Source organism: Chlamydotis macqueenii, chromosome 4 (assembly GCF_036417535.1).
Source record: "Chlamydotis macqueenii isolate bChlMac1 chromosome 4, bChlMac1.mat, whole genome shotgun sequence".
In the NCBI taxonomy this organism is placed as follows: Eukaryota; Metazoa; Chordata; class Aves; order Otidiformes; family Otididae; genus Chlamydotis; species Chlamydotis macqueenii.
The window spans coordinates 77,046,937-77,072,106 of NC_141559.1; the positions used below are offsets into that span (position 1 = coordinate 77,046,937).

At 37.9% G+C, this 25,170-nt stretch overlaps 1 protein-coding gene across 2 annotated transcripts in view; it reads right to left on the reverse strand.

The window, feature by feature from the left end:
- UVSSA (UV stimulated scaffold protein A) overlaps positions 1 to 25,170 on the reverse strand; it is a 54,986-nt gene that overhangs the window by 5,164 nt on the left and 24,652 nt on the right. The window contains exons 8-13 of one of the 2 annotated variants that reach the window (XM_086746474.1): positions 12,961 to 13,138; positions 11,840 to 11,992; positions 6,687 to 6,870; positions 5,726 to 5,837; positions 3,006 to 3,059; positions 503 to 579 (exon numbers count right to left, since the gene is read on the reverse strand). In XM_086746474.1, the coding sequence (XP_086602600.1) occupies positions 3,052 to 3,059; positions 5,726 to 5,837; positions 6,687 to 6,870; positions 11,840 to 11,992; positions 12,961 to 13,138 (635 nt within the window). In that variant the 3' untranslated portion in view covers positions 503 to 579; positions 3,006 to 3,051. Of the gene's footprint in view, positions 1 to 395; positions 580 to 3,005; positions 3,060 to 5,725; positions 5,838 to 6,686; positions 6,871 to 11,839; positions 11,993 to 12,960; positions 13,139 to 25,170 lie in introns of those variants that run through there. The other variant, XM_086746472.1, reaches the window with a different exon arrangement.

Genomic DNA, 25,170 nt, shown 5'->3' on the forward strand with positions numbered 1-25,170 from the left:
TACTACAGTGTGTCTGATGCTGTAAGTTGTGTCACTCTGAACACATGACCTTCTCTCCAGATTCAGTACTATTTGCTCACAGAAAAAATAGCATCCATCTGATTAATAAGTGATCATCCAGAGAAGCTCCTACAGCCATTAAAAGATTAAAAAAAATTTATAAAGATGAAAAAAAAATTTCTTATGGAAATTTTCTAAATTAGCCGAAAATAATTCCCAAAGAAGTAACCTTGGTCATCAGTACCTGCTACTCTTTACTCTCCAGAAGGCATTCCTGCTCCGAAGGTAGCAAAGAAACTTGTTCAGTAAGTGCATGTTAATGCAGAAACAGAAAGTGCCGTTGAAACAAAGGGAAACAGCATTTTAAGAGGCTTTAGAGAGTGTAAGCATCTTACTTATTGAAAACTTTCTTCTCAAGCCGGGAACGCGAAGTGTTAGCCTGCTGCTTCAGGTCTGTCAGATTCGGATATTTTTTCTTCTTTGCTTTCTTTTTCCCTCCTTTTCCATTATTTTTAGAGGAACCAAGATCCATTCCTGTAGCTGCTTCAACTTCTCTCATGAATTCTGGATCTCGCCACTCTGTTTAAAAGAAAAAACACACACTTTGAAGCTCCAAACCCAGGCAGAATTTGCAGTCTCCTAAGGTTCAGGTCATTGTCACTGTCAGGTGAGGGCAGAGGCACTGTGCTGTAAGTTGCATACACAAAGGAAGGGGAGGATAAAGCAGTTAGCCAAAACGACAGATCTTCATGAAAAAGCCCTGCCAGGCTGAGATTAGTATCCATTATTAGGTGCTGTAGACAAAACTGTTCTGTAGGAAGACTTAAGTTTTCACAGTAGCACAGGAGTAAAATTCCAAGGAAACTATTCCATGTAGGAGAGGTGACATAAACACAGTGATTATTATTTAGAAACTGAACAAAATGCTGACAGTGTAGCTGAGGAACTTACTTCCAGAAATAAATACTGAGTAAGCTAAAAAAAAAACCCCTAAAATAATGGAATATGTCAACTTTTCAGCAGAGTTGGGGTAACAACATTGTAACTTTTCTGCATCAAAGCATCGTATTTGCTTCAAAACATAACTGGTATCTGACACCTAAAGAGCTATCTTGAATAACACAACACGACCCTGTTGCCATGAGCCCAATTTTGCATCTCACAAAGATACTACTTTTTAAGTATCCCACACTTCCTCAGTTTTAATTATCTAAACCGAGTTTCTTCTCTCGACAACAATACAATGCTAATTTATCTCATCGAAAACTTGGTTTACAATTTTATCAACACCTTAATGCTTCAGAATGCAACCATACACTGTAAATGGATCCTGATCATAGATGCCACCACGGGAAAAAGCATGAAAATTCTGACTGTGACCTCTTTGAGGAAGCAGTGCTCTTTCACCTTTGGAACAGAGTCTTGCACATCAGAACAAGGTAATGTACAAAGTAGAAAGTGAAAATGTGGCTAGAGGGTGGCTATCTTCAAGCGAAATTTAGATAAATGGCATTGCATTATAAAGATTTTAAGCATATGGGCTGGAAAAAAAATGTAGCAAGTACCACTTCAAAGAGTAACATGGTCCAGATTCAGCATAAATGTCAGAAGTCTGTATTTTAACACCCAGTAATTACCAGTCATCTGATAAAGTTTCCCGTATGTCAGCCAGCCTTTCTTGCTTGCAGAAATTGTCACACCAAACGTCTACTACTCTTATTTAATATCTATGTAGACACAGAAAAAACAAAACACTCCTAAATGACTACAGAATTTCACATGTATACCAAGATGGTCACCGAGTGTGACAAATACCGGTAACAACATTTCAGGAAGGTCAGAGGCAATGTCCTTGCTTAAGAGCACGGTGTTTAGGAATACCAGAGCAATTTTCCAAGGAAGGGTCTGATCTAACCCACTATGATACATGAAAGCAAGGACTGATTAAAATCCAACACACCAAAAAGCACGGGGAAAATGAAGCTGTGCAAGAACTGAGCAGAGGCGCAGAGGGAGAAAATAGAACACATATACTTGACAGATCGCAAGACCTCACAGACTTTATTTTTTTCTTGAAGTGAAGGAATACAGAACAGCACAATTCAGATACAGGAACGATTAATCCAAGATTAAGGAAAACTGTCTAAACAGTTTATCTCCCAGTAATAAGGAGGCGTCACAGTTTAGGAATCCAGTGAATGGAGCAATTGTTTAAACACAACGAAAAAATGCCAGCATCCAGTAGAGATGAAATGAGCATTTGAGTAAAATGAAGGAGCAATTTAAAAGCCTTTGAGAAAAATCAATAGAATGCCAGAGAAGAGCAGCCTTTTTGAGCACTGATGGGCCCCTAAAGCTCTTCATACATTGTTACTGAGTTTAGCAGCAGGGAAAAGAAAATTACACAGTTTGCAGGGGTAGGCGGGAATCAATACTGTAGTTAGTAAAGAGATGCTATTTCACATCTGACTGGCCAGCGGCCTGCCTTCACCAGCCTGTCCTGATACCTGTTTGTTAACAAGTCACTAAGGGCTGAAAAACCAGATACTCTTCAGGGCTGACACAAAAAATAGGCACTTAATTTGCTCCTGTGTGCGAACTATTGGAAAAGGATGAACACTGCAGATTAGCAGGTCAGTGTAATCCCACCTGATTCACTGTTTCAGCACCAAAGAGCCCAAAGCACCATTTTGTGAGGAGATTAGCTAGAGTTCAAAATTTTACACTAAGTTAAAAATGCTCTGTAATCACAATGGCAGCGTTGTTGTAACATAGTCATTCAAAACACAGTCATTATCACACCAAATGTGTTAATTTTATGTAATTGTTTTACCCTTGAACTGCACAAGGATGAAAATAAACCTACCATCCAATAGGAAAAAGATGTAGGAAGAATTTTGGTGCAATTTAACCACGCAACTGATCCCTAAATTTTAATGTTTGGCATTTTTCAAACTGTCATCCTTAGCAAATGATGCTGCATATCACAAGACCAAAACACTTACTGTACAGAGTGGGTCCCCACTTGTACTTTTTCCATAGTAGCACTGCTCAAAGTCCTTTGTGGAGAAAAAAAAAAAAAACATAACCAACCCTAATGCAATCCAACCAAACACCTGTCCCAAACCACAAGCCCAAAATAAACAAACTAAAAACCATTTCCAAAGGCTGATGAAAATATTATAAAGCAAATATAAAAATACTAAGGCACAGAAAAAAAAAAAGAAAGCAACAAAAAGCAGTGGAGAAAAGTATTTAGTGACATCTGGTATACATATGGCTTTAGAAACCTGTAAAGGTTTTGTCCAATAAATTAAGTGCCACAGCTTGTTCAGTATCTCCCCAGACAGATGGGATGGACCTTTGTATGACATCTCAGCTTAACAACGGCACTCAATAAGGCCACGCAGCAGTGTCAACATTGGTTTGGGACTAACACACACATCCTTGCGGGCCAGAGGTGAGAAGCCTCTAACAACAGCGAGCTGACACTGTAATAAAAATAAATATGTCTAGCCTCAAGCAATGGCAATTTCACAGGGAAAAAAAAAAATTTCAGTGCAAGTGATTTTTATACCAAAGTATTAGTTTCTAGTTTGAAACTAGTCCTTCAAGAACACCCACCAGTTTAATCTGCTAGTTTTAGTTTGTCGTAACTAAGTTGGGAACTTTCCTTGTTAGCACAACATCCGCACTCCTGGCCTGGTTTCGCCGTGGCAGTCCAAGCATACCTATGCTGTTGGCTGGATACCAGTTTAGAGCACTTTGCTCCACCTGGACAAGGGTGGAGACTGCCTGCAAACGCAGCACTTCTCCACACACGCAGACACCAGAAGGCGTTCGGTAACCGCGGTGGTTGCATGGTGCTGGTTACTGCCAAGCACAGCCATTCACAGACGGCCACATACGTATTAAAGGAAACTGGGTGGGTCAGTTGTATGTTTAAATGCACGTGCATTCCACTTAGAACTTTTTGGATAACAGATCAACAATTGTTCTTTATGCTCTGAAGGGGTTTTGTGGAAGGTTCAGTAGCCTCATTAATAACATATATGACTGTGAAACTGGTGAAATACTGAGTCAGAGCTTAAGACAGAACTAAATCCTTAAAGAGAATATACTACAAGATATCAAAATGATAAAGCTTATGGAGAAGCTTAGAATGCCGACTGCTCACCTAGAATAAATAGCTTAAAACAGAGAAAACTAAGGTGTGCTGGAGGAAGGCAGATTAAGTAAAAGCTCTGAAAACAAACCTGTCCCCTCCAATTACACACTACGTCTTCACTGGATAGATCCCTCTATCCCGTCTTGCTTTGCAGTCCATCAACTTCCAGTAGCTTCCTGGCTGCAGTCCCCCCGGAGCTCTGTGAAAATCTCCCTTCTGTCCATCACTAAGAAGGCTTAGTTGTACTATTGCAAAAAAGTCTCTTATTCCCTTGGAAGTTTTCCTGCCTGTGTATTCATTGATTGCTATCTTTCTCATTGCTTGCCTTCCTTACCTAGCAGTCCAGAGCTTTATCCTGCCTAAAAATGCCTAAACAATCGTGGGGAAAGTCTGGCCTTCCCTCCAGAGCATTCCACACCTGAAAGCAGCAGTCTGGATGCAATGAGAAGGCCATTAGTTTTGTTGCCTATCCCTATTGTTTAAAAACAAAATTCAGAGCATTGCACAGTAAACTGTAAACAATTAAACAGCATGGGTCTGCTTGCTCCTTTCCTCAAGCCCATCACAACACCATGCCTATTAGAACATCCAGTTATAATGCCAATAAGGTAAAGCCCCAGGTGAGGGATTCCCTCGTTCAGAGTATTTTCTAGTGATGCTGCACAGCATAACAAGGCCAAGAATTCTCCTTCTAAAACACAAGTAGTAAATCAGTAGATACAGGAAATACAGAATATGATAGATACGAATAGATACAGGAAAAACAAGTTCCCACATTGTGACCAAAAAAAAAAAACCACAACATTCCCCCAATATTCGTGGTAACATAGTGATCCTAATAACATTATCATTACATTACATAAATCACAGCCGTTAGGGACTAGCAAGATTAGACGACTTCTTTTCAGAAGCATGGGAAGAGTTACTATAAGCATTTCCCAGGAAAGACATTTAATCACCCTTAATAAACATTCATTAAGATAAAGGCTGTAATTCGTCTGTCTGAGAAGCATTAGGAACATTATGATAACTATTGGAAATAAAGAACAAATGCAATGTTAACCTTATTCTATGTACATGTGTATCCATATTTACCACATAAGCAAGAATCACAGCAAATGATCTGCAAATTAAAATCAACAGGAATTTAAATGACAGAATGGGGTTAGGAGCAAAACAGAAACACGATCCAGTTCTGTGGATCTCAACCTGTGCCTTTAGCAACAAAAGAATTGGCTCTCTTCCTCCACAGAGCCTGGCATATTCCTTGTCCAATTGTAGACCGAGATTGCGGTCCAACCCGTATCTACACACAGATGCAACATACACAACATATAGATGCAATATATTGTAGATACAATATATACAACACATGCAACACTACATACAATGCAGATACAATAAATACAATTATCATATGGACTGTAAATATATTGTAAATATTGTATACAACATATATACAAACACATATACAATAAAGATATTACACTTATCTCCCACCTCTGTCTAATACTTTTACCTTTTTTTTTTTTTTAAGACACACATGCAGACACAAACCTGGCTGAGCTGCTTGCTTCTCAAATCGCATCTTTTCTTCTCTGGCTCTGTCCTCTGCATTAATGGGAATCCCAGTTTCATCTCGAGGAATTATCTTTCCATGGAAAGGGCACTTCAGAATGAAAGCAGAAAAAATCTCAAAAATTCTGAATGAAAGGAAAATGCTTACTTGTTATGCAACATGTAAGATTAAAGCCAGACACTGGAATCAAGTGCCAAAACTACACTTGATCCCCAGTTCCCCTTACAAAGCATCAGGATCCCATAAATATCATACATTTAACATATTCTGAATCTCAAAGAAATAAGCTCCTTGTCATACAAATATCCAATTTCAAGAGGCCAGGTAGCACATCCTGTCAAGTCTGGAACCCGGGCACCAATGCTGTGTTGTATTTTGTTGTTTATGCTACATCCCTATCCTGTAACAGTCCTATTTACAGTATTTTAGTACATTTACATCAGGTAAGACAGGAAGAACAGAGATATTAGAACAAAGTATTTAAGCAAACTATTTCTGCTCAGTAGGACTCATAATTTGAGGCTGTGCGGGTTCAGCTTTCACAAAACCTAATTTGTGAATAAAATCTCTTTGCCCCTCAAACACCCACATTTCTAAAAATAGTTAATATCAAATACGCCTCTGAATGAGGAAAACTTTTCAGCAAATAACTAACTCTCTCTGCTTCACTGTCAGGTACGCAAACATCACAGTAATAAATATAATATAAATACCCATGATGAATGCCAAAATTATCTGAGAGTTCTTTAAACGTTTACAGCTTCCTTACAGAAAGGATGCAGAAAGCACATGCTAACAGCAAACTTCTCCAGGTACAATTTTCTTTCACTTCCTTGAGTTGTATTTACAAAGTAAAAAGAACTTTTATGGACATGTTTTAACGAGATCATCTCCACACAGCACATATCCTGGAATTACATTCTGTTACTTGGTGCCCACCTTAATCCGATCTTGTCTTTCACACAGACTTCCATCAGGCATTGGTGCTCGACATTTATGTTTCACTGGTTCAAACTCACCAGCAAATGTTATATATCTAGTTTTTAACATTTCTGTTATTTCCTTATTTTCCACCTCTTCCTCTACTTCACTGGGTGCCCAAAATCGATGCTCAGAAGCAAATCTGGGAAAACAATAAATGAAAACTATTCACAGACAAAGCTGTCAGAAAGCACATAAAGATGCCACTATCATCCCATTGTACCTACATGTAAAAGGAAGGGAAGGTTTCCTAATGAATTTGAAAAACCGAGGAATCTATCATTCTTTCTTATGACTCCTGTGTTATGAAGATGTTTTTAAAATATCACCAAAGCCTGTCTAGCATTGATTTCTTGTTTAACCTGCTAACCTATTGCAAATCTTAGCTCTGGTTCATGATCCAACATTCAGAGTCAGTTATCCAATATCCAGTTTCAGTGAATAACTCTGTAATTCTGTAGTTAACGTTCTTCATAACAAAATACTTCTATGACTAGACACAGAAGATAGATCAGAGAGGAAATAGTTTGATTTTGACTTGTCTGATCTTATTCCTGGTAGCTGTACGCCTGTAGCAGTGGAGAAGTAGGAGCTGCAATCAGAGTGCGTTGCGATATACGTGGACCAAGGAAGAGAGCAAACAATCAGCTGAGCCTCACAGAGATTCTTTCTTCCAGCTTCTCCTATAGTGTCCGTAAGGCTGAGAAACTTATGGGGTGTTCCTCTAGGAAATTCAGCTAATCCATTGACAATCTACTTTAAAATTAGAGATCTTACCTACATTTACAGATACATATAGGTAAATATTTGTTAATCTGGTGTAAAGAAGATTAGTACCATGGCAGTGGACATGGGTTGTGGGAGAGAAGGGGGGTAAGGACCCTTTAGTGATGCAGAATTTTCAAGTTTTCTCAACAGAATATTCATATAATTTCATTTTAGCCACCCTGGGCTGCCAATAGTCTATAATAAGAAATGAGCAACCCCAGAGAGTAATTACCTGACTCATTTTAGATGCTAATCTTAGGATGCTGTAACTGTCCATCTGATGGTAAATGTTTGTTTCTTCTAATCATTAAAAGAAATTACGGTGACCAGTTTAAGCTTAGATACCTAACTTTAAAACATCTGATGTTAAACAACAATCCCATCCCAAATTTAAGGAAATAGAAGTTAAAGAGAAACAATACAGCTAAACTAAGCAGAAGAAAAAAAAAGAAAAAAAAAATTAGCCTGTATGTCTGCTGCTTACTACAAGCAAAATGGAGATATCTAGATTACAGATGTCTCAATAAGGGCTTAACATTCATAAAGTACACTTCACCATCCCTCTCTTCCACATAGCTCTTCCACCAAATCAGTCCCAGACTGATCTGAGAGGATTTTCTCTATCCATATCCAACTCCTCTCACTCATTAATATAATTGGGTGTCATTCCTGCTTCTGAAACTTTCCCTTCTGTAGACTGCAGAGCCAAATGTATGTGAACACTGGCTTCACTAATCACAACAATTCCAGCTCAGCAAAGCACATAGTCAATACTTAAAGAATTACTTTAGTGGGCCTGAAGAGTCTTGATGAATTTAATCTAAGCAAATTTTTAGCAGACGACAAGGGGGGAAAAAAAAAAAAGTGGAGGAAGTTATAAAACCTTAGCAACCTACAATATATACAGCTGCTGGTTTTACTGCAATAGTTGACGATTTGAAACTATGTAAAGAAATTACAAGTAGGTTAAAAAAGGGATTAAACAATTTTGAAGCCATTCTATGATTTGCTGAATCATCAGAAAAATGTTCAACAAGTAAAATCCTTGTAAAAGAGATGCATGCTATCCAATAATTTCTTCATCAAATATACCTTGCCAGTGCTAGAAAAATTCTAACCTGACATACAGTACAAATAACTTTCTTCTGGTAAGTTAGGGGATAAAGGCAAAAGAGTTACAGTGGAGGCCAATTCAGCATTAAACATAGTCATATGTTGGCACAATTTTTGTTTTTTTTTAAAAAGTTTTCAATCACATAATTCTGCTATAGCCTAAACAAAAAAGCTCTAAGAATCTTTATAATATACCAATATGACTTTAGTCAAACATTTGAATGGTACAGTATTTCAGCTTCAGAAATTATGTGGCAAGGTGCACAATAGACAGTAAATAAAAGAATGAAAGAAATTTCTTATTTGCTTAGTTTTAATACAAGCCTGAAAACAAGACTGACTGCTAACTCTGTTACTAACCTTACAGATATAAGGAGGAGAAAGCATTCCTAAAAAGACACCATGCAGGATTCCTATATGCAAAGTAATCTTACAAAATCTTTTAGTAAAATCCTCATGTCCTTTGGTGGTCTGAACTCCCCTCCCCCTCTAAATCGTCAAATTACAGTTACATGAGAATAAAGAAGCGTTTAAAGTTATGCAAGCCAACCATTCCAATTAGGATAAAGTTCTATTTAATATTTTGACTTCCACCCCCCAAAAAATCTGCATCAAATAAATCTCAAGGAAATGAAAATTATGTTTTATTCTATATATCATTGATCAGTATTTGGGAACTAGACTTAAAATAGCCCGATTCCTACATAGATATTATTAAATATTACTGTTTACTACAAGTATATAAATTATTATCTCCCAGCATGACTTACAAGTAGGTGAGAAAAAGAACAAAACAGTGCTATATCCCAGTTTTCTGATTTTCTGCTGTTGTAATTATAAAAAAAACACTTTAAAAAAAGCAGAACATGAGATCTTTGTTTGAAAAAAAATGATGAATGTGACAAATAAAACTTTTTTTCTAAGAGGGATCAAAAGGGGAACAGATAAATAACTAGAAGATCAACACCTCACACACTCATGGGAAGTATTACTGACCTAGACAAACAACAGAGGCTTTAATGGAAAATACATAGCTCTACATTAGGAGAAATAAAAGACAGGTAATTGTTAACTGAAATCTAAAAGAAAGTCCAGCTCCTGGAGAAATGTCTCACTCTTTCAACAAATTTATATCAACTTAGTTTCTAAGACGATGGGAAGCCTATCAAAGGCTTGAGTAAATATAAATTCTAAAACCAGTATGATGCATACAGAGATCCTGGAGCAAGTGCTAAACGAGCTAATTCAAATGTCCCAGTCACAGTCACAAGAAGTGCTGCACCAGCTAATTTACTCTGATCCTAAGAGTAAGCTAATTTAATTCAAGGAGGAGGGCGGATGAGTTTGGAAGGCCCATGCTATCCACAATAGTTGGTTAAGCTGGCATAGTAGTCTCTACACAGTACCACACTGCATGGCATACACCACAAACTCATTTTAAGAGTTCTTAAAACCAGCTTAATGAGTTGTGTGAGCGAAGGTAGAAGTGAGGAAAACAGTTCAGACCACAGTTTTTATACAGCCCACAGTTACTGTCACCTTCTAGAGAAGGTGACGGTTCACCATTTACCAGATAAACAAAACTTCTTTGGGAAATCATCTTCCTGGTAGCTCGTTCTCGCTATCAAAATCTTACTTAATTACAACATTTATGATAAATTAAGTGTAGTGTTAAATAGGTGAAGAGGAAAGACTTTTCCACTTCAGATTTTAAAAATTCACATTCCATATGCGTTGTCTGGTTTTTGGGTTTGCTTTATTTCCCTGGGCATCTTATAGAGACAGTATATGTGCATACAGAAAAAGTTAAAGGAGCTGGCCAACGACTACCTGCATTTTTCAATAAATATATTTTATACCCAGGGGTCAATGGTATTGTGTGTGCAGAGTTACTTAAATTATCTTTAGTTAGATTGGCACATCTGTAGTTATAGACTATAAGGTTCAGAAGTGTGCCCTCTATTTTATTGAAAAGCATAAAAATAAAACAGTACAGCACAAGGGAGACAGGCAGTGAAATATGCTTCTGATTTCACTTATGACTTGAATAACTCATTTGCAATGTAAAATAAAGCCTTACTACCTTTTTGGCATCACCACAGACAAATGCTTCTTAAAGTCCTGCTGAAAATCTTAACCATTTTATAGGCTTTGAAAAGCTTACACCACACCACACAGAATCCAAAGCTTGGAGTGACGGTGTTAAAGCACTATTATGCATCAAATTTCACTGGCTTTCAATAATTTAAAACATATTCAGCATTTTATGCAATCAGGTACAGGGGCAACACTTCCCTGTTGTTTCTTGCTGCAAACACTGTCTTCACACTGCAATTATGGGTTGGGGTTTTTTTTTTTTTTTTGGTTGGTTTGTTCTCACAAGAAAACAAACTAAATTAAAGTAATACTGCCGAGAATATATGAGTTTGATTTACAGCCAGTCAGTCAATGGTTTTTGTCTTTTCCAAGCCAGGTATGGTACACACTGATACTGAAGCTCTGGTGGACGTAAATGAAATTTATACACAGAGGGAGGACTTTGCATCCCAACTTTCATACAAAAATACTCGTGCTAAAAAGAGGTTTTAAAAACTGACTGCTAGAATCAAGTTCTGATGCATACCTACCATCTCTTCTCCCCAGCATTGCTGAAGCTCTCCCCAGGCCAGCAATGCTTCATGTTCAAGAAACACCAAATCTCCCGAGACAAGAACGGAACGTGAGATATCCAAATTCAAATCCTGTAACTGCCATCTATTTCTTGTGTGACTCAACAAGCATGTCAATTTCCTTAGTTACCAATCTGTAAAGTCAGGAAAAATACCCCAGATGCCTTCCCCAGCCTTTCTCCTACCTCACCAGCTATTTATTTGGACTGTAAAGTCCCCAGCAGAGTGACTGTATCGTGCACTTGCACAGTACTTTGCATAATGAGGTACCAATTTAAATTGGAGTAAGTGATGCCATGCTGCAAATAATACACAAACATGAAAAGAGCAGGAAAAAAAAAGTGCTTTGAAGCATCAAAGGATATTTAATTAGTATCACATCTTCTCAAAATAAATAACATTTTAAGGTAGAATTTCTGATTTTGTTTATAGGTCCTACCACACAGGGGAAAGAAGAAAAGTAATTATCAAAGGAAATAGCAGTCACCCCGCTGCATGACCTCTGAGTACAAGTAAATCTATGTATTTGTTTAATTTTTCTTAAAAGAAAAAGAGCATTACTTGAGAATCTTCCCAGCACTTGGCTGATCCTGTCCCCAGTAGTGAAGATCTAATCCAAAAGGCATGAGGGGAGCTTTAGCTCTTTCTTCTTCCAGTTTTTTTCTCTTGCTGTCAGGCTCTCCCAAGGCTGCTGGCTCAGTAGTTGCAGAGTCACTGGGGAAAATTGATGAAAAGTCAATACACAACAGCAATGATCACAACAATCTCTTTTTTTTCATTAGATTTTCACACCAATGCTAATATTATCTTAGGTCTAGGACTACAACTACCTTTACAGGATTGTCTTGGCACATAGATTGCCAAGTCTTTGTTTTTGTTGACAAAATTCCATCTTGCAGACTTATAATACTCATCAGGCAACTACAGAATTTCTTAGTCCTCAAAAACCAGAGTACTTCTATGGTAACCTTGCGTATTCACTAAAAGAGCTTCAAATGGTCTTAGTCACCTTACTGAAGCATTAAATTTTTACAGATTAAAAGTTAAAATATACTCCTGAATAGTCCAAACTCCGGAGTTCTAATGAAGTAAACCCCTTTCTGACATTACATTCCAGTTTGCTAGTTTTGGGTGCTTCCTGGCCAATGTAGAAGTGTCTTTTCAGGAATATGCCACTAAGTAGATTCCCCAGTCTTGTCCCCAAATCACAGATAAATGCTAGACAAGGATGGGGTTTCACTAAGCTTTGAATAGGATTGACAATAAATACATCTTTAGAATCAGTAAAACATGCCTCTAGGCAGCACTGACAGCATAAGTCACTAGGAAGAAAGAGATGGTTGAAACTACTTTCTAATTTAGATCAGGATACGTTCTGTTTAGTTGCAAACAAAAATTACTCCAATAAATGGGGATAGGATTTTTTTTTGTTTATATTTTCATAGATGCCATTTACACCAAACAAAACCAAACCAAGTGAGTAGTAAAATATTCCTTAAAAGCCTGGTGCAATCAGTAACAAAATCCCAAATCTTAAACAAGTAAAAGAATTGTAACTTCAAAATGAAACCAAGATAGCCTTAAGAGCTCGCCTAGTTCAGGAGCGCTTTTCCATGTGCTTTCAGGACTAACAAATACAAGTGAGAGCAAGAGCTTTCAACAAGAATAAAACCAAAGATAACCTGGCACATGGAGGTGGTAACTTTGGCAGTTTGTCTCTAATAAGTTTCAGTGTGGCAGCTGCACAGGTTGGATCAAGTTCATCATCATTCTCTTTCAGCTGGGCGCGAGACCTCAGCAGAGCTGGTCCTATTGATGTCTTCTCCGCTGGTGCTTTTGGAGGTGACCGGGGCTCTAGCCCTGCAAAAGAATTCCATGTTTAGGAGGGATTCCCTTCTCCCAGCCTCAGAGCTTCACAGCGGGGCCAAATGGCTCAGGCTGCTGGTCATATGTCTTCCTGCTTTCAGTTCACATTAGACATCCATCCCACTCACAGATACAGCAGTATTTCTGCCTGTGAATTTTTTCTTGTTTTGGGACAGAAACGTACTGAGTAACTAATTAGAGCAAATCTATTTTTACATTTGTGGCACATGGTCTGATGACAAAGAATGATGTTACCTTACCTTGGAAAGAAGGATTTTAACAATACATTTTTGCCTAAACTGCCATATTGCTTTTTGTATGAAAGTTCCTAGTATCATTTCAGCTTGCTGGTGTGTCATTTCTGTACTCAAGGTTCTATTATGGTAAAATAGAAGAAAGGAACTATTGGCACTAGTGTTTGACACATAGAGTCCCAAAAGAAATCCAAAAGCAGTAGAAAGCAAAAGGAAAGGCATACATCCATTGCCTCCTGTGTGCTAAGATTAACTCTTTGTGTTGTCTCAGCAAAAAGCCCTGCTAAAACTCTCACAGCACGGCAAAGAGAAACCACTTCTGGGAGGGGGGTTCAACACAACAGACGACTGACGAGAATGGGAAGCATCGTCACCCAGCACGGCTGGCAGGGAAGCACACGGAGTGAAAAAACAAAGTGTGTGAAGTTCTTTGATGACTCTCAGCTACCATACTGACCCTTCAGAGCTGAGAATATAAAACACAGTATCTCTTTTTTTCCTTCCTGATTTGTTAAAGTGCAGCACCACTGAGAATAGCTGAGTTTCAATTCCTAAACTTCCGCAAATGGAATTATCTAGAGAACGTCCTTCTTTCACAGACACTAAACCACACAATTTGCCAAGAAAAAACACCAAAGCGCTGGCAGAAGCAATGAGCGTACCCACAGAGAACGCTCAAGAGACAGTAAATGCCTGAGCTACACCTGCGGAACAAGCCCACTGCCAGGCAGACACCAGTTCAGCCCCAGCAGCTCGGTGGTGAGGCAACTTAATTACTTTCTACGGCTAGATTAGACACTCAGCCCGGACTGTAACGATGCAATTAGATAGGCTGAGCGGTTCGACAGCGTATCCCTCTACCCGCTGAGCTAGAGAAGCAACTCTATTAGCTGCAGTAGTAACAAGAAACTTTCCAGCCGACGACAGCTAAAAATGAAAAGACGTGCTCTCTCACACTAACGTAACAGACTACATTTTCCCCATCAAAAAGCCTTTTTATAAGTGCTTGAAAAGCAAGGCCCCACCCCTAAATCAACAAAAAAAAAATCATGGTTTCACAAGACTCAAATTTTAAGCAAATTATCTCAGCCTTCTTATGAAAAACTGAGCTTACTTGACATGTTTTAGCCATTATTTAATTGAGACTTTTAGTCTCTTGCCCACTTCTAGTCAGCCCTGAAGCTGTATCCAGAAGTATTCTTGTTTTGCTAATCAGTAACTCATCCTGACCTTGACTCATTCGTACCACACATTCCCGGTAACCTATGGCGTACAACCACAGAGAAGGCATTGCCTGACTCCAGCCACAGGTCATAGAATCACAGAATGGTTTGAGTTGGAAGGAACCTTTAAAGGTCATCTAGTCCAACCTCCCTGCAAGGAGCAGGGACATCTCCAACCAAATCAGGTTGCTCAGAGCCTCATCCAACCTGGCCTGGAATGTTTCCAGGGATGGGGCATCCACCACCTCTCTGAACAACCTCGGCCAGTGTTCTACTACCCTCACAGTAAAAAAATTTCTTCCTTATGTCTGGTCTACATCTAGCCTCTTTTAGTTTAAAACCATTACCCCATGTCCTATCACAACAGGCCCTGCCAAAGAGTCTCTCCCCATCTTTCCTGTAGCCCCCCTGAGGTACTTGAAGGCCGCTATAAGGTCTCCCTGGAGCCTTCTCCAGGCTAAACAGCCCCAACTCTCTCAGCCATGTTCACCTTGTTATCTAACTTCCCTTTCCAAAGTCAATAAGATTTTACAGAACATTGTTAAAAATAATTTAAAGGACTAATCTGTGCATTGGAAAGGGTCTCAACATTAGCAGAAGGACCAGCAATAAAGCAAATGATAATAAAACAATAGGATGGAACTAAGCACAGAAATATCTAGGCTAAATACCAAAATAAATTATCTCATGACACTCTTTAAGCTGTGGATTTGCCATTCAAGAGGGATAACGGTGCCTCCACAAAAACATTTTTTTAAACAGCAATATTTGAGCAATCTTGAATTTATGTAACTGGAAAGGGGCAGGATAGGACATCATCTCAGCTCCTGTCACAGGCTAGAAAGGGAAAAAGCCCTTCTCAGCTGGTTTGTATCAAAGTGGAGCAGAATTACCCCAAAGATTCAGTTACAACCACAGTTTAGAATCATCAGGATTTGGAAGAGTAAACTTCTTTTTATGACAGAAAGCGTTACAAACAAACAGGCCGTTTGGCACAAGCAAGGTTAGCCGAGAAAAATATGTGACCAACTGTATCAGTAACGTAGAATTGCTTAGACTGTACTTGGTAAACCACCCTTTAAAGCAATGTTTTTGAGAGCACTTGCATGCACAGTATTTACAAACTGTCTAAAAGTCAGAAGGTAGCAAGTACATGTCTCTCACAACACCTTTTTTCCTCTTCAGAGAGAAGATGAGCATGTGTACTAAAGGCTGTCAGGAAACCCTAGTTTTATTCCAATTTTTTCCTCCAATGTTTATGGAAAGTATGACTGCTCATTCACCTCGCTGATTTTGTTTGAGGGGGAGAGGACGCGAACAGCAGAGACAAGCAGTCAGTAACACACAGAAAAGGCAAGAGAGATAAACGGACAATGTGACATTTAGATAGATAAAAATCACATCCAAAAGATCAATACAGGAATTCTTAAGAGTTACAAGAACAAAATATTTTCCCATTGATTTCTTATTTTAAACCATTAACAGAAAAATGGCTAAAGGTAAATACACTACAACACTAGCAACACCACCTTGACTATGGATTTTTTCAAACATTTGTTTATAAAATTAGATTTTGCTAACAAGATAAAGACAAGAGTCACCACGCAGACAGCCCTGGCTGAACAGTATCAAACATCAGGGCGGGTTTGGTTTTTTTTTGCCTCGCTTTGTGTTGTTTCAAGACGTAGATGGGATTAAGTGCAGTTTTAAAAGTAAAATTCCTAAGAATTCTGCTGTTCTGTGTGTTTTATTTAACACAAGTACAGCACCTGAGTTCAAACTGTTCCAATAGCAGCTTTTAGAAAGAATCATAAAAATGTTCAAATCCCCTTTTTTGTTTAAATTGACCAAATGGCACCTATTTGCCTGCAGCAATAAAGTAGCCCGTGTTCACAAGATAAATCGATAGAAGGAAAGAGAGAGGCTGGGGTTTCAGCTGAAGTTAGGCTGCTGAATGCTGACATTATTGATTTTAGCTAGTTCAGCTGGCCTTGTAATTAAAATGTAAATTTGAGAAAGAGATTATGTCCTGACAGAAATGGTGGGATTAGGGGAAGATAAAAGCCCCTCAGTGAAAATTCAGAGAAAGAGCAAGCATAGGTTTCCTCAGCTGTGTAGATTTAGACAAAATCTAGCTACTTCAGATTCACTTAAGTTTAATTGAAAAAAAAGGAGATAGAATATAAACAAGTATTATGGGCTTCAACTCTCCTGAAAAAAAATAATAATTTCTGTTTCCAATTTGTTGAATCTTAGTCAAGCCAAATGTATGTGATTTATACTAGTACAGACACTCTCCAAGATTTAGGAAAATCCAGGTCAGTTACAATATTTCCCCACTTACTCTCTACTGTGCTTACAATGAAAAAAACCTGCATGTATTTTCCTCAGGAAGCACAATAAGCTTCACTGCGAAATGAAAGGAACTTTGCAAAGCTTACTTCATAGGGACACGCAGACCAGAGTGTTGAAGGCAATGTCTGGGGCACTGCTTCCAAACAGCTTCGGTGCTTCAGCATCACTTCTGCTACAGCCCTCTAAGTACAAATGCATGTGTGAACAAAATTAACATAGGTGATGACACGGTAGGAAGATTTCATTATCTCTGAAGATTCTGCTACTTATAAGGGATGGAGATTTGAATTACATGTATGTCATCCCTGACAGATATCTGATCTTTATGAAATCATCACAAATTAAAGGAATATTCAGTGTATTTTAAAATTTGGATAAAATTTAATCTCTCTCTATCCAAAAAAAAAAAAAAAAAAAGTTATTTTCTTGTTAGTATCACTTCACCTACACAGAACTCTAAAATTAGGAAAAAATACCTGTTACGAACAAAACCTTGAAAGTATTCCTATAGGGATAACATTGATTAAAACTCTTACCATTTATCGTGGCAGAAGACTTCCTCTTTAATTTCAGATAGACATAGTTTCTTATCTTACCCTTGAACTCCACTAAACAAATCGCTGTCTGCAGCTGCCAGGGGAGGATGCTGAAATGCCAGAGGTGGCTTTAGCAAATATTCTCATAGCACACATAAGCTGTGCATGCACTCAAAGCAACTTATCACATGGACAACTGCACATGCTAATATTTCTGTATAAAGTACACAACTTTTTAAAAGTTGTCAAGGGGTCTTATATAAACAGAGGTTTTAGACAACCAAAAAGGATGACCCCAGCATCTTTGAATACAGCTAGGCTCATTCACATTTATCTAAAATTTTAGAATTCTGCTTTAGAAATTCAAATTAAAGGGAAAAAGATAACTATGTTAGTTAACTAGAAAAGTTTATTAACATTACATAAACACTTTGTTTGGCTTACTGGAATTACACAATATGTTCATTTGTTATAATGTTAATTCTCATTAATTAACCCTATTTATTGTCGTTTTACAATCATAGCTAAGAATGAGAGTAACTCAAAGAAGCAGAGTTTAGATTAAAGCCTTTCTACACCTTACATCTGGATCTTTTAAGCTTCTTATCATTCCGCAGCCCTTGGCCATTGCATAGTTCCTATGAGGTACACCACTGCTGCAAACCACTTGGAATATTATCAGCATCCTGTGCAGTGATTATTAAGTTCTAAGAACTTTAGTAGGAATCAAATACACCCCATGTCCTGTCAGATTTTCTGGGAACCTTATTTACATGGAAGGACCTTGCCTGAGAGTGAGGAAGGTTTGCACGATGGGCTGATTAGGATGCATCAGAAGAAATATCTACAATCAATAGTTCTACCTGGATGTAGAAGTATTTTACTGGAAGTGCTAATCATGCTTTTTTGTAAATGTGCAAAGTTATTATAATACAGTATTTGGAGTGAAGATAAGTGTTACTCATTATTGTCCTAAGTGTAGATATACGGAACACATGTTTGTTCATATACAAATATATTCAAAACATAAGAATATATTGATGCAATCTCACTTGGAAACTTGTAATTAAATACTTCCAATGTTGTATATGCTAAGAGAAATAGAGACCACACAACACATTTGATTACAGCAGCTCAGGACCAAGGTTCTAACTTCAATGCTGAATATCTGTTATCTATACATTAATGTAAATCAACGCATGCTACTTCAATCATGTAACAACTATGAGTTTTTTTTTTAAGGACTTACAGTAATATTAATAGAAACTTTATTCTAAATACTAGACTCTTGTCTAGGGAGATAAATACAACTGTGTGTTAATTGCAAATTTTCCAAATTTGCAACAAAGGAACTCAAATTTCACAGGGCAGTGAAAGGTAAGTGGGTAATTCTGCCTGTCCTTCCCGCTGCAAAACCCGATTTATTTTTTCCCCCCTTAAAGAAGTCAAGTAATACCCACAAGTCCTTATTTAGCCTAGAGAGTGTAATTCTAAGTCTCAAATTCAGTTCCTGAGAACTGTGCCTCACACACTCTGAAGTCTGCAGGTTTGTTTTTGCTGTGGTCTCCACTGAGCAGTTTCACTGTGTAAAACTCTTCTCCGTGTTCTTCACATGCACAGAGAATTCCCTCAGGAAGTTCCTGAGGTATGGAGACCAGATAAATCAAACCAGACTAAAAAGCTATTAGGTTTTTAAAGCAGAACCCAGAGAAACTGAGGAATCATTGTAGTAAGGAAGGAAAAACCTTAAGTATCATTTTTAATTTCCAGCACGTGTGTCTATTTAGTAATTCAACAGAACCTCAGCAACTTCATTCCCAAATAATATTGTCATCATTTGTTTAATCATGGTGATGCACATTTTTATGGCCTGTAGCTGATGAAAGCAATTGGCCAGACTGCTCTTCAGACATACATCTCACCCCCAGATAAACCCACCTTACATGACACATGACATACAGCTACCTGTGAGCAACAGAAGCTGCTGTACTGATCCCACACTCGTGTTGTCTTGTTTGCATGCAGTCATCCTTGAGCCAAGTCTACTGCATGATCATTGCCGTGCTAATCAATCTCTTTCCTGGGAAGCCTAGACTTGATTAACACCCAACCATTTCAAAAGCTATTACAAAATTACTTTTAGCAAGTTTTCAAATGTCCCTACCACTGGATAACCCTAATCAATCCTAGTAACAGAAAGCTAAACAATGTATTTTCCTAGAAGACTAATAAGCACTGAAAACAAGCCTTTCACTGAGTATTTCAGAGATGTTTAAGTGTTGTAGTAAGGGATGTAGACTCAACACTTAAGGTTTGTGCTTTTTCCCTATGATTTGCAGAAGATTTTCGTGTGTACTATTAAAAAAAACTCCCACAGATTAGAGGAAAACCTAACTGTAAAATCAACAGACAATCATTCTGTCTGAACTAAATCTGTTAGATGCTTCTGTGGAGGAAAAAAAGACCAGGATGAAAGCCATAATGTCTTCACAGGTCAAAATAAGTGGTTTCTATTTTGCCTTATCAACACCTACATTCATACTCTTTGCCATGTTTAGCTTTAAATCTGTTATACAAAACAGCAAAACAGAAACTTCATTTAGATGTAGATTAAAAGAGCACATTACTGTTGTATGCAGTAACTAAAAACACTGTTTTCCTACTTCCTACACCAAAAATGAAGGAGATATGCAGAGTTAAGAAAGAGTCAGCACAGTGAAGCTACACAGCAGTACGTGTGGTTAGATAACACGCAAGGCTTCACATTCAGTGCTGCTGTTCTCAGCGTGACACAGATGAAACATTAGTATTTGACCAAACAGAAACATTTAAAAGTATTTAGAAAATCTTGTGTGTAGCCAATAAAAGAATCAGATTCCAATAAATTAGTAATGAATTTTCCTGTTTTTTCAATCTGTAATGATGATTCTATTATTTTCCACATTTCCGAAGCACTTCTGCTTTCAATTACTGCATCCCCTGCGTGTCTTGATGGATGCCAGTCAAGAGAATAAAACTTTTAAAAACAATATGCATGGAAGTCTGCTGCTTAGGTACAGATTAGAGTATATCTAGTCAATATAAACAAGTGCCATTTTCTGAATAAATGCCAAAAAATGCATGACACTTACTGCTTCAAATCTGAAAATTCAATTATGCATTAGTCTTGCAGTATTTTATTGTTATTTCTAATACAGGCCTTTTAACATCCAGAGAAAATGCAAAAGCTATATAACCCCCGCACCTTTAATAAAAGGTTGCAATAGCAAGTTTATTCATATTTCTAAAACACTCAGTAGGAGCTGTACTAGAATAGCTTGAAGCACTCCTAATTCTGTGTAAAAAACAGGTGGCGACTCCTCTACTAGGGAAACGTCTGGTTTTGTAAACCTTATTTGTTCAACTGGGGTATAAGCTTTCTTTCTGATGTTGCTATGACATTTCATAATAAAATTAAAAAAGAAAAAAAGAAGCTACTTTATACACAGAAAAGGCATGACTCAGACACCACCAAATTAAGAAACGCAGTGTAGGGACATCTAACTCACAAACACACCTCACTCTGTGATGGGAAGAAGGAAGAATTTCTGAAATGGATAGAACTGACCCTTGGCATTTTAGAATTGCAGCTTTGATCCTGATATGAAAGAAATCCCAAGCAAGCTTTAAGATGCAATGAGAACCACCGAGGTAACTACCAGTGACCTAAAAACATTTTGGCTTAAGGCTCAAATACAAGAGAAATAATCTGAATAAACCAGATAAAAAACAATGCTTTGTGTTCTCGACTGTACAGTCATCTTCTCATATAATTTGGGATAAGGATGAAATTTGATAACCAGTAGGCTGTTTCCATGCTAATATTCCCAAGTCAGACATCTTCCTCATGTCACCACTTGTAAAACAGCAATAGCAGTTCCCAGTACCTCAAAGCAGTATTGCATAAGTAAGTTCATGGACACCTGCATCGAGACACAGCCAAGAATTATGAATTGAGAAAACCCATTAGCAGACAACAGTTGCTAGAGGTGGGTGCTTTGAACTAGATCTGAAAGTTGTTCCATTTTTACAAGGAAAAGCACATCTCTCAAAAATTCACTTCCACAAGTGGTTTAGAGCTGCAAGCTATGCCATGACCACTAAGGGCAGGAAGGAATCTCTCATCCTGGTGTCAGCACCAAATTCTGTATACGGCACAGGAACGACATCAGAGGCTGCGCAGTTCCATCCCTTACCTTATCCACATTAAGGCCTTAAGCCAATGCAACCCACAGCTGACCAGTAAAAGCTGGAATGTGGGAAATCTCAAGTGGAAACAAGATTTTCTCTCTCCCTAAAGCTTTCCTTGAAATGAATAATGCCTCAATTTTTAAGGGGTTAGCAATACTAGCCATACAAGGGCAATGGATATAAGCAGAGTGCCGAGAACTGGAGTAACCCTATGAAAATTATTTTCCCAGCGCTGTTTCTTTTTCAGCCCATATTCCTCTTTAGCAACTGAAATGGCTCTCTGGTACCACAGAATGGCTAGTGTCCTCTGCCACAGACATCAGGTGCAAGTGTAAATAAGGATTATACAAATGGGAGGTCGTTAAAAGTCTGGTAATGCTAATTTGGCATGACACCCCTAATGGGTTATATCTTCACACTTCAGTTATCTAATCACCTAAATTCTTTTAACAAATTTACATTTCATCTTATACATGGAGATTCAAATTGACTTGTTTAATTCTCCCTCCACCCAAACTGTACCCATGCTCAGTTCATCTTATGTATTAAATATCATCATCAATTTTAAGATCATAATCATCAATTATATATACACACAGATAATACAACTGCACATGTCTTTATACTTATACATACAAAAATTCCTCTGTGTCTAAATATCTTTTTATTTTTCACAAACTTTTCAGATCTTAGGAGAACCACAAATACGCATATGCATCACCAGAAATAGCATCTCAGCTTGAAATTTACCTTGTTGGTAGGATAATTCAATTTTCCTAACATAAGAGAAAGGGAATAAAGTGGCATTTAAATCAATAACTTAAATGTCGTGTTTCAATCCATTTCCACAGTCATGTTTTACAACTTTGTTTTCCTGTTTAGTATAAAAAGTTATCCGAGGAGCTGTTCACCTTCCCTGGATTGCTCAAGAAAACTAACAACACAAGGAAAAAAGCTTTAAATTGTTCGCACTTTCTACATAACACTGAGATTTTATTTTACATTGAAGATTTAATGTTACAGTTAGAACATTCCACTTGCACAGACTTTCAATTTCTTAGCTCGGAGTCCTCATGAACTAAATGTGAACTAAAGAACTGCAGTGAAATGGATTATATTAAGATAAAGCTAAAGTCAGTGCTATGATAACTGCACTTGCACATGGAACAAAGAACCACATTTAATTAGAGAGGTGGCTGCCTAACACAGCCAGCTCTTGATGATAACATGATACTAGAAAATCAATATATTCTTGTGCGTTTTAATATGATAATTCACTTTCCTAAACAAAATGTGCCAAATGGACGATGTGCAGATCTGAAGTACTTACACAGAAGTGAGTTGATTCATGCAATAGTTATATACCGGCTTCTGAAACAGATCTTGAACAAGTAACTGAGCACTTGGTCCAAGAAAGCGCTTAAGTACACAAAGATGGAAGAAAGTACATGCTTAAAAGATTGCCTGAATTCTTCTCAGGAATTCTGAATTCTTTTTAACTTTCCTGAACTGGGACCTTACACAATAACTTTAAATGGCAGCAAGAAAAGCTGAATGACTTCAGGAACATCAAGAATGGTTCATTTCTTTCAAAATGCTATTTTCAACAAACACATCAGATAAAGAACAGCCAAGCGTGACCATTAGCTCCTACATAACTACGTGTATACAAAATGAGAGTGAGGTTTCTGTTTTATGATTGATTGGCTTCTTCTCTATAATATATTTTGCTACCAGCAATAGTTTAAATACAAAATGGGACTTTCTTAATCCATTTTACACAGATTTTTAAAATATCCTTGAATAGAAAGTAGGCTTGTTCATTTATCCTTTTCCATGAGGAGGACTTCAAATAGCAGTGAAGTACTGTGTAAGTGTGATACAAATGGTGGCAAGATGCTTTATTTAAAAAAAAAAAAAAAAAAAATCTGTGTCCATGAGGAAGACAGGGGAGGAAAGGGAGAGAGAAAGAGAGGGAACAGATGAGTACGTTTCACTTCCAGTGGAAGCTGACAAGCATAAACAGAACTCTCGCATGTTAGGATTCATCAGGCTGCTGTTAAAGATACGAAAAACAAGTTCCAGTGCCTGGAAGTATTAAGAAAATATCCGTTTTGGCACAAGAAATACTGCCAAAGGAAGGAAAAAAAAAACCCAAACGAAAAAAGAGCCATGACTATGTTAATAACTAACCTTATTTGCTCATTCATTTACTATCACTACCAATGTTTTCAGACTCTTTCATGAGCCATGTATACATAAGAAGCTTTTCACAACTGTCTAGAAAGCTGCTACCCTTCTCTTCCATTATATTTCTTTTCTGAAAGTCCCACTGTTAGCAATAATTAAAGGTTATTGAGTATTCATTGCAAGACTGAGGTAGTTGGGATAGCCAACACACACTGGTATAATTTTATCAAAATACAACATTTTTTTCCATGAACAGAAAAATAAAAAGCTGCCCAGTTCCTGAGTTTGCATCCTACAGCCCCTCACCACTGTTCTGTGTTCCTGTCTAACAGACACATCCACTTCCCATTTCACTATCTCAATACTCCCAGTTTCAATTCATCTTCCCCAGCTCTCAGTTGGGCAAAGCCTATGGCCTGTTTCAATCAACACATACGCTAAGGAGTCATTTCAAACCACATTGCAGCTACCTGCTCACCAGGGCACAAGGCTAATCTCAGTTCTCTACAGAGTTGCTAATTTACACATTTTTTTAAAGGCATGGAGGAACAGAGAGCTCCACCTCCTTCAAACAAACTGGAACCAGCAAGTTGGACTTGCTGCAAGTCTTTAGGTGGGGAACAGAGATATACAGATAATCAGTGCAGGCCTGACTTCCCAGGGTGTCCTGCAGGCCAAGTCTAGATGGGGTGGATGGACTGAGGCACTAGCAGGGCTTCACACCATGAGACGTCCTTGAGCTGACCCCAGCCACCACAGGTTATCATCTGATCATCTTTCACTGTCTGTAGCCAAACCTGATGGCAGAAGACAGTAAAAAGGCCACTTGAGCTACATCATCTTGGGTTTACAAAGGCACATCGCTTCGTTTCAGCAAAAAGAAATGTTTGGCTTACACAGGTAATAGCTGCAGCCTGACTTTCGAGATGCAAACTGCAGGTAAGTTAAAAATAAGCATAAGCAGGATTGAAAAAGGCACAACACAGCACCAGCCTTACAGAAATACTTATGGAGAAATGGAGGAGGAAGAAACTTATTATAGTGTCCAAGGTTTTATCTCCTATGTGATTGCAGGTATCCTCTCCTTCTCTACAATGTAATAAAATCTTCCAAATCTTAAAGCACACAACACTACACAGAGGCAAAGCTGCAGACAGTTAATAAGCTACAGGTACAAAGGACAAAGAGTAATGCACTGAAATTTAATTATTTGAGATTAACTTTTCTAGTAACTCCCC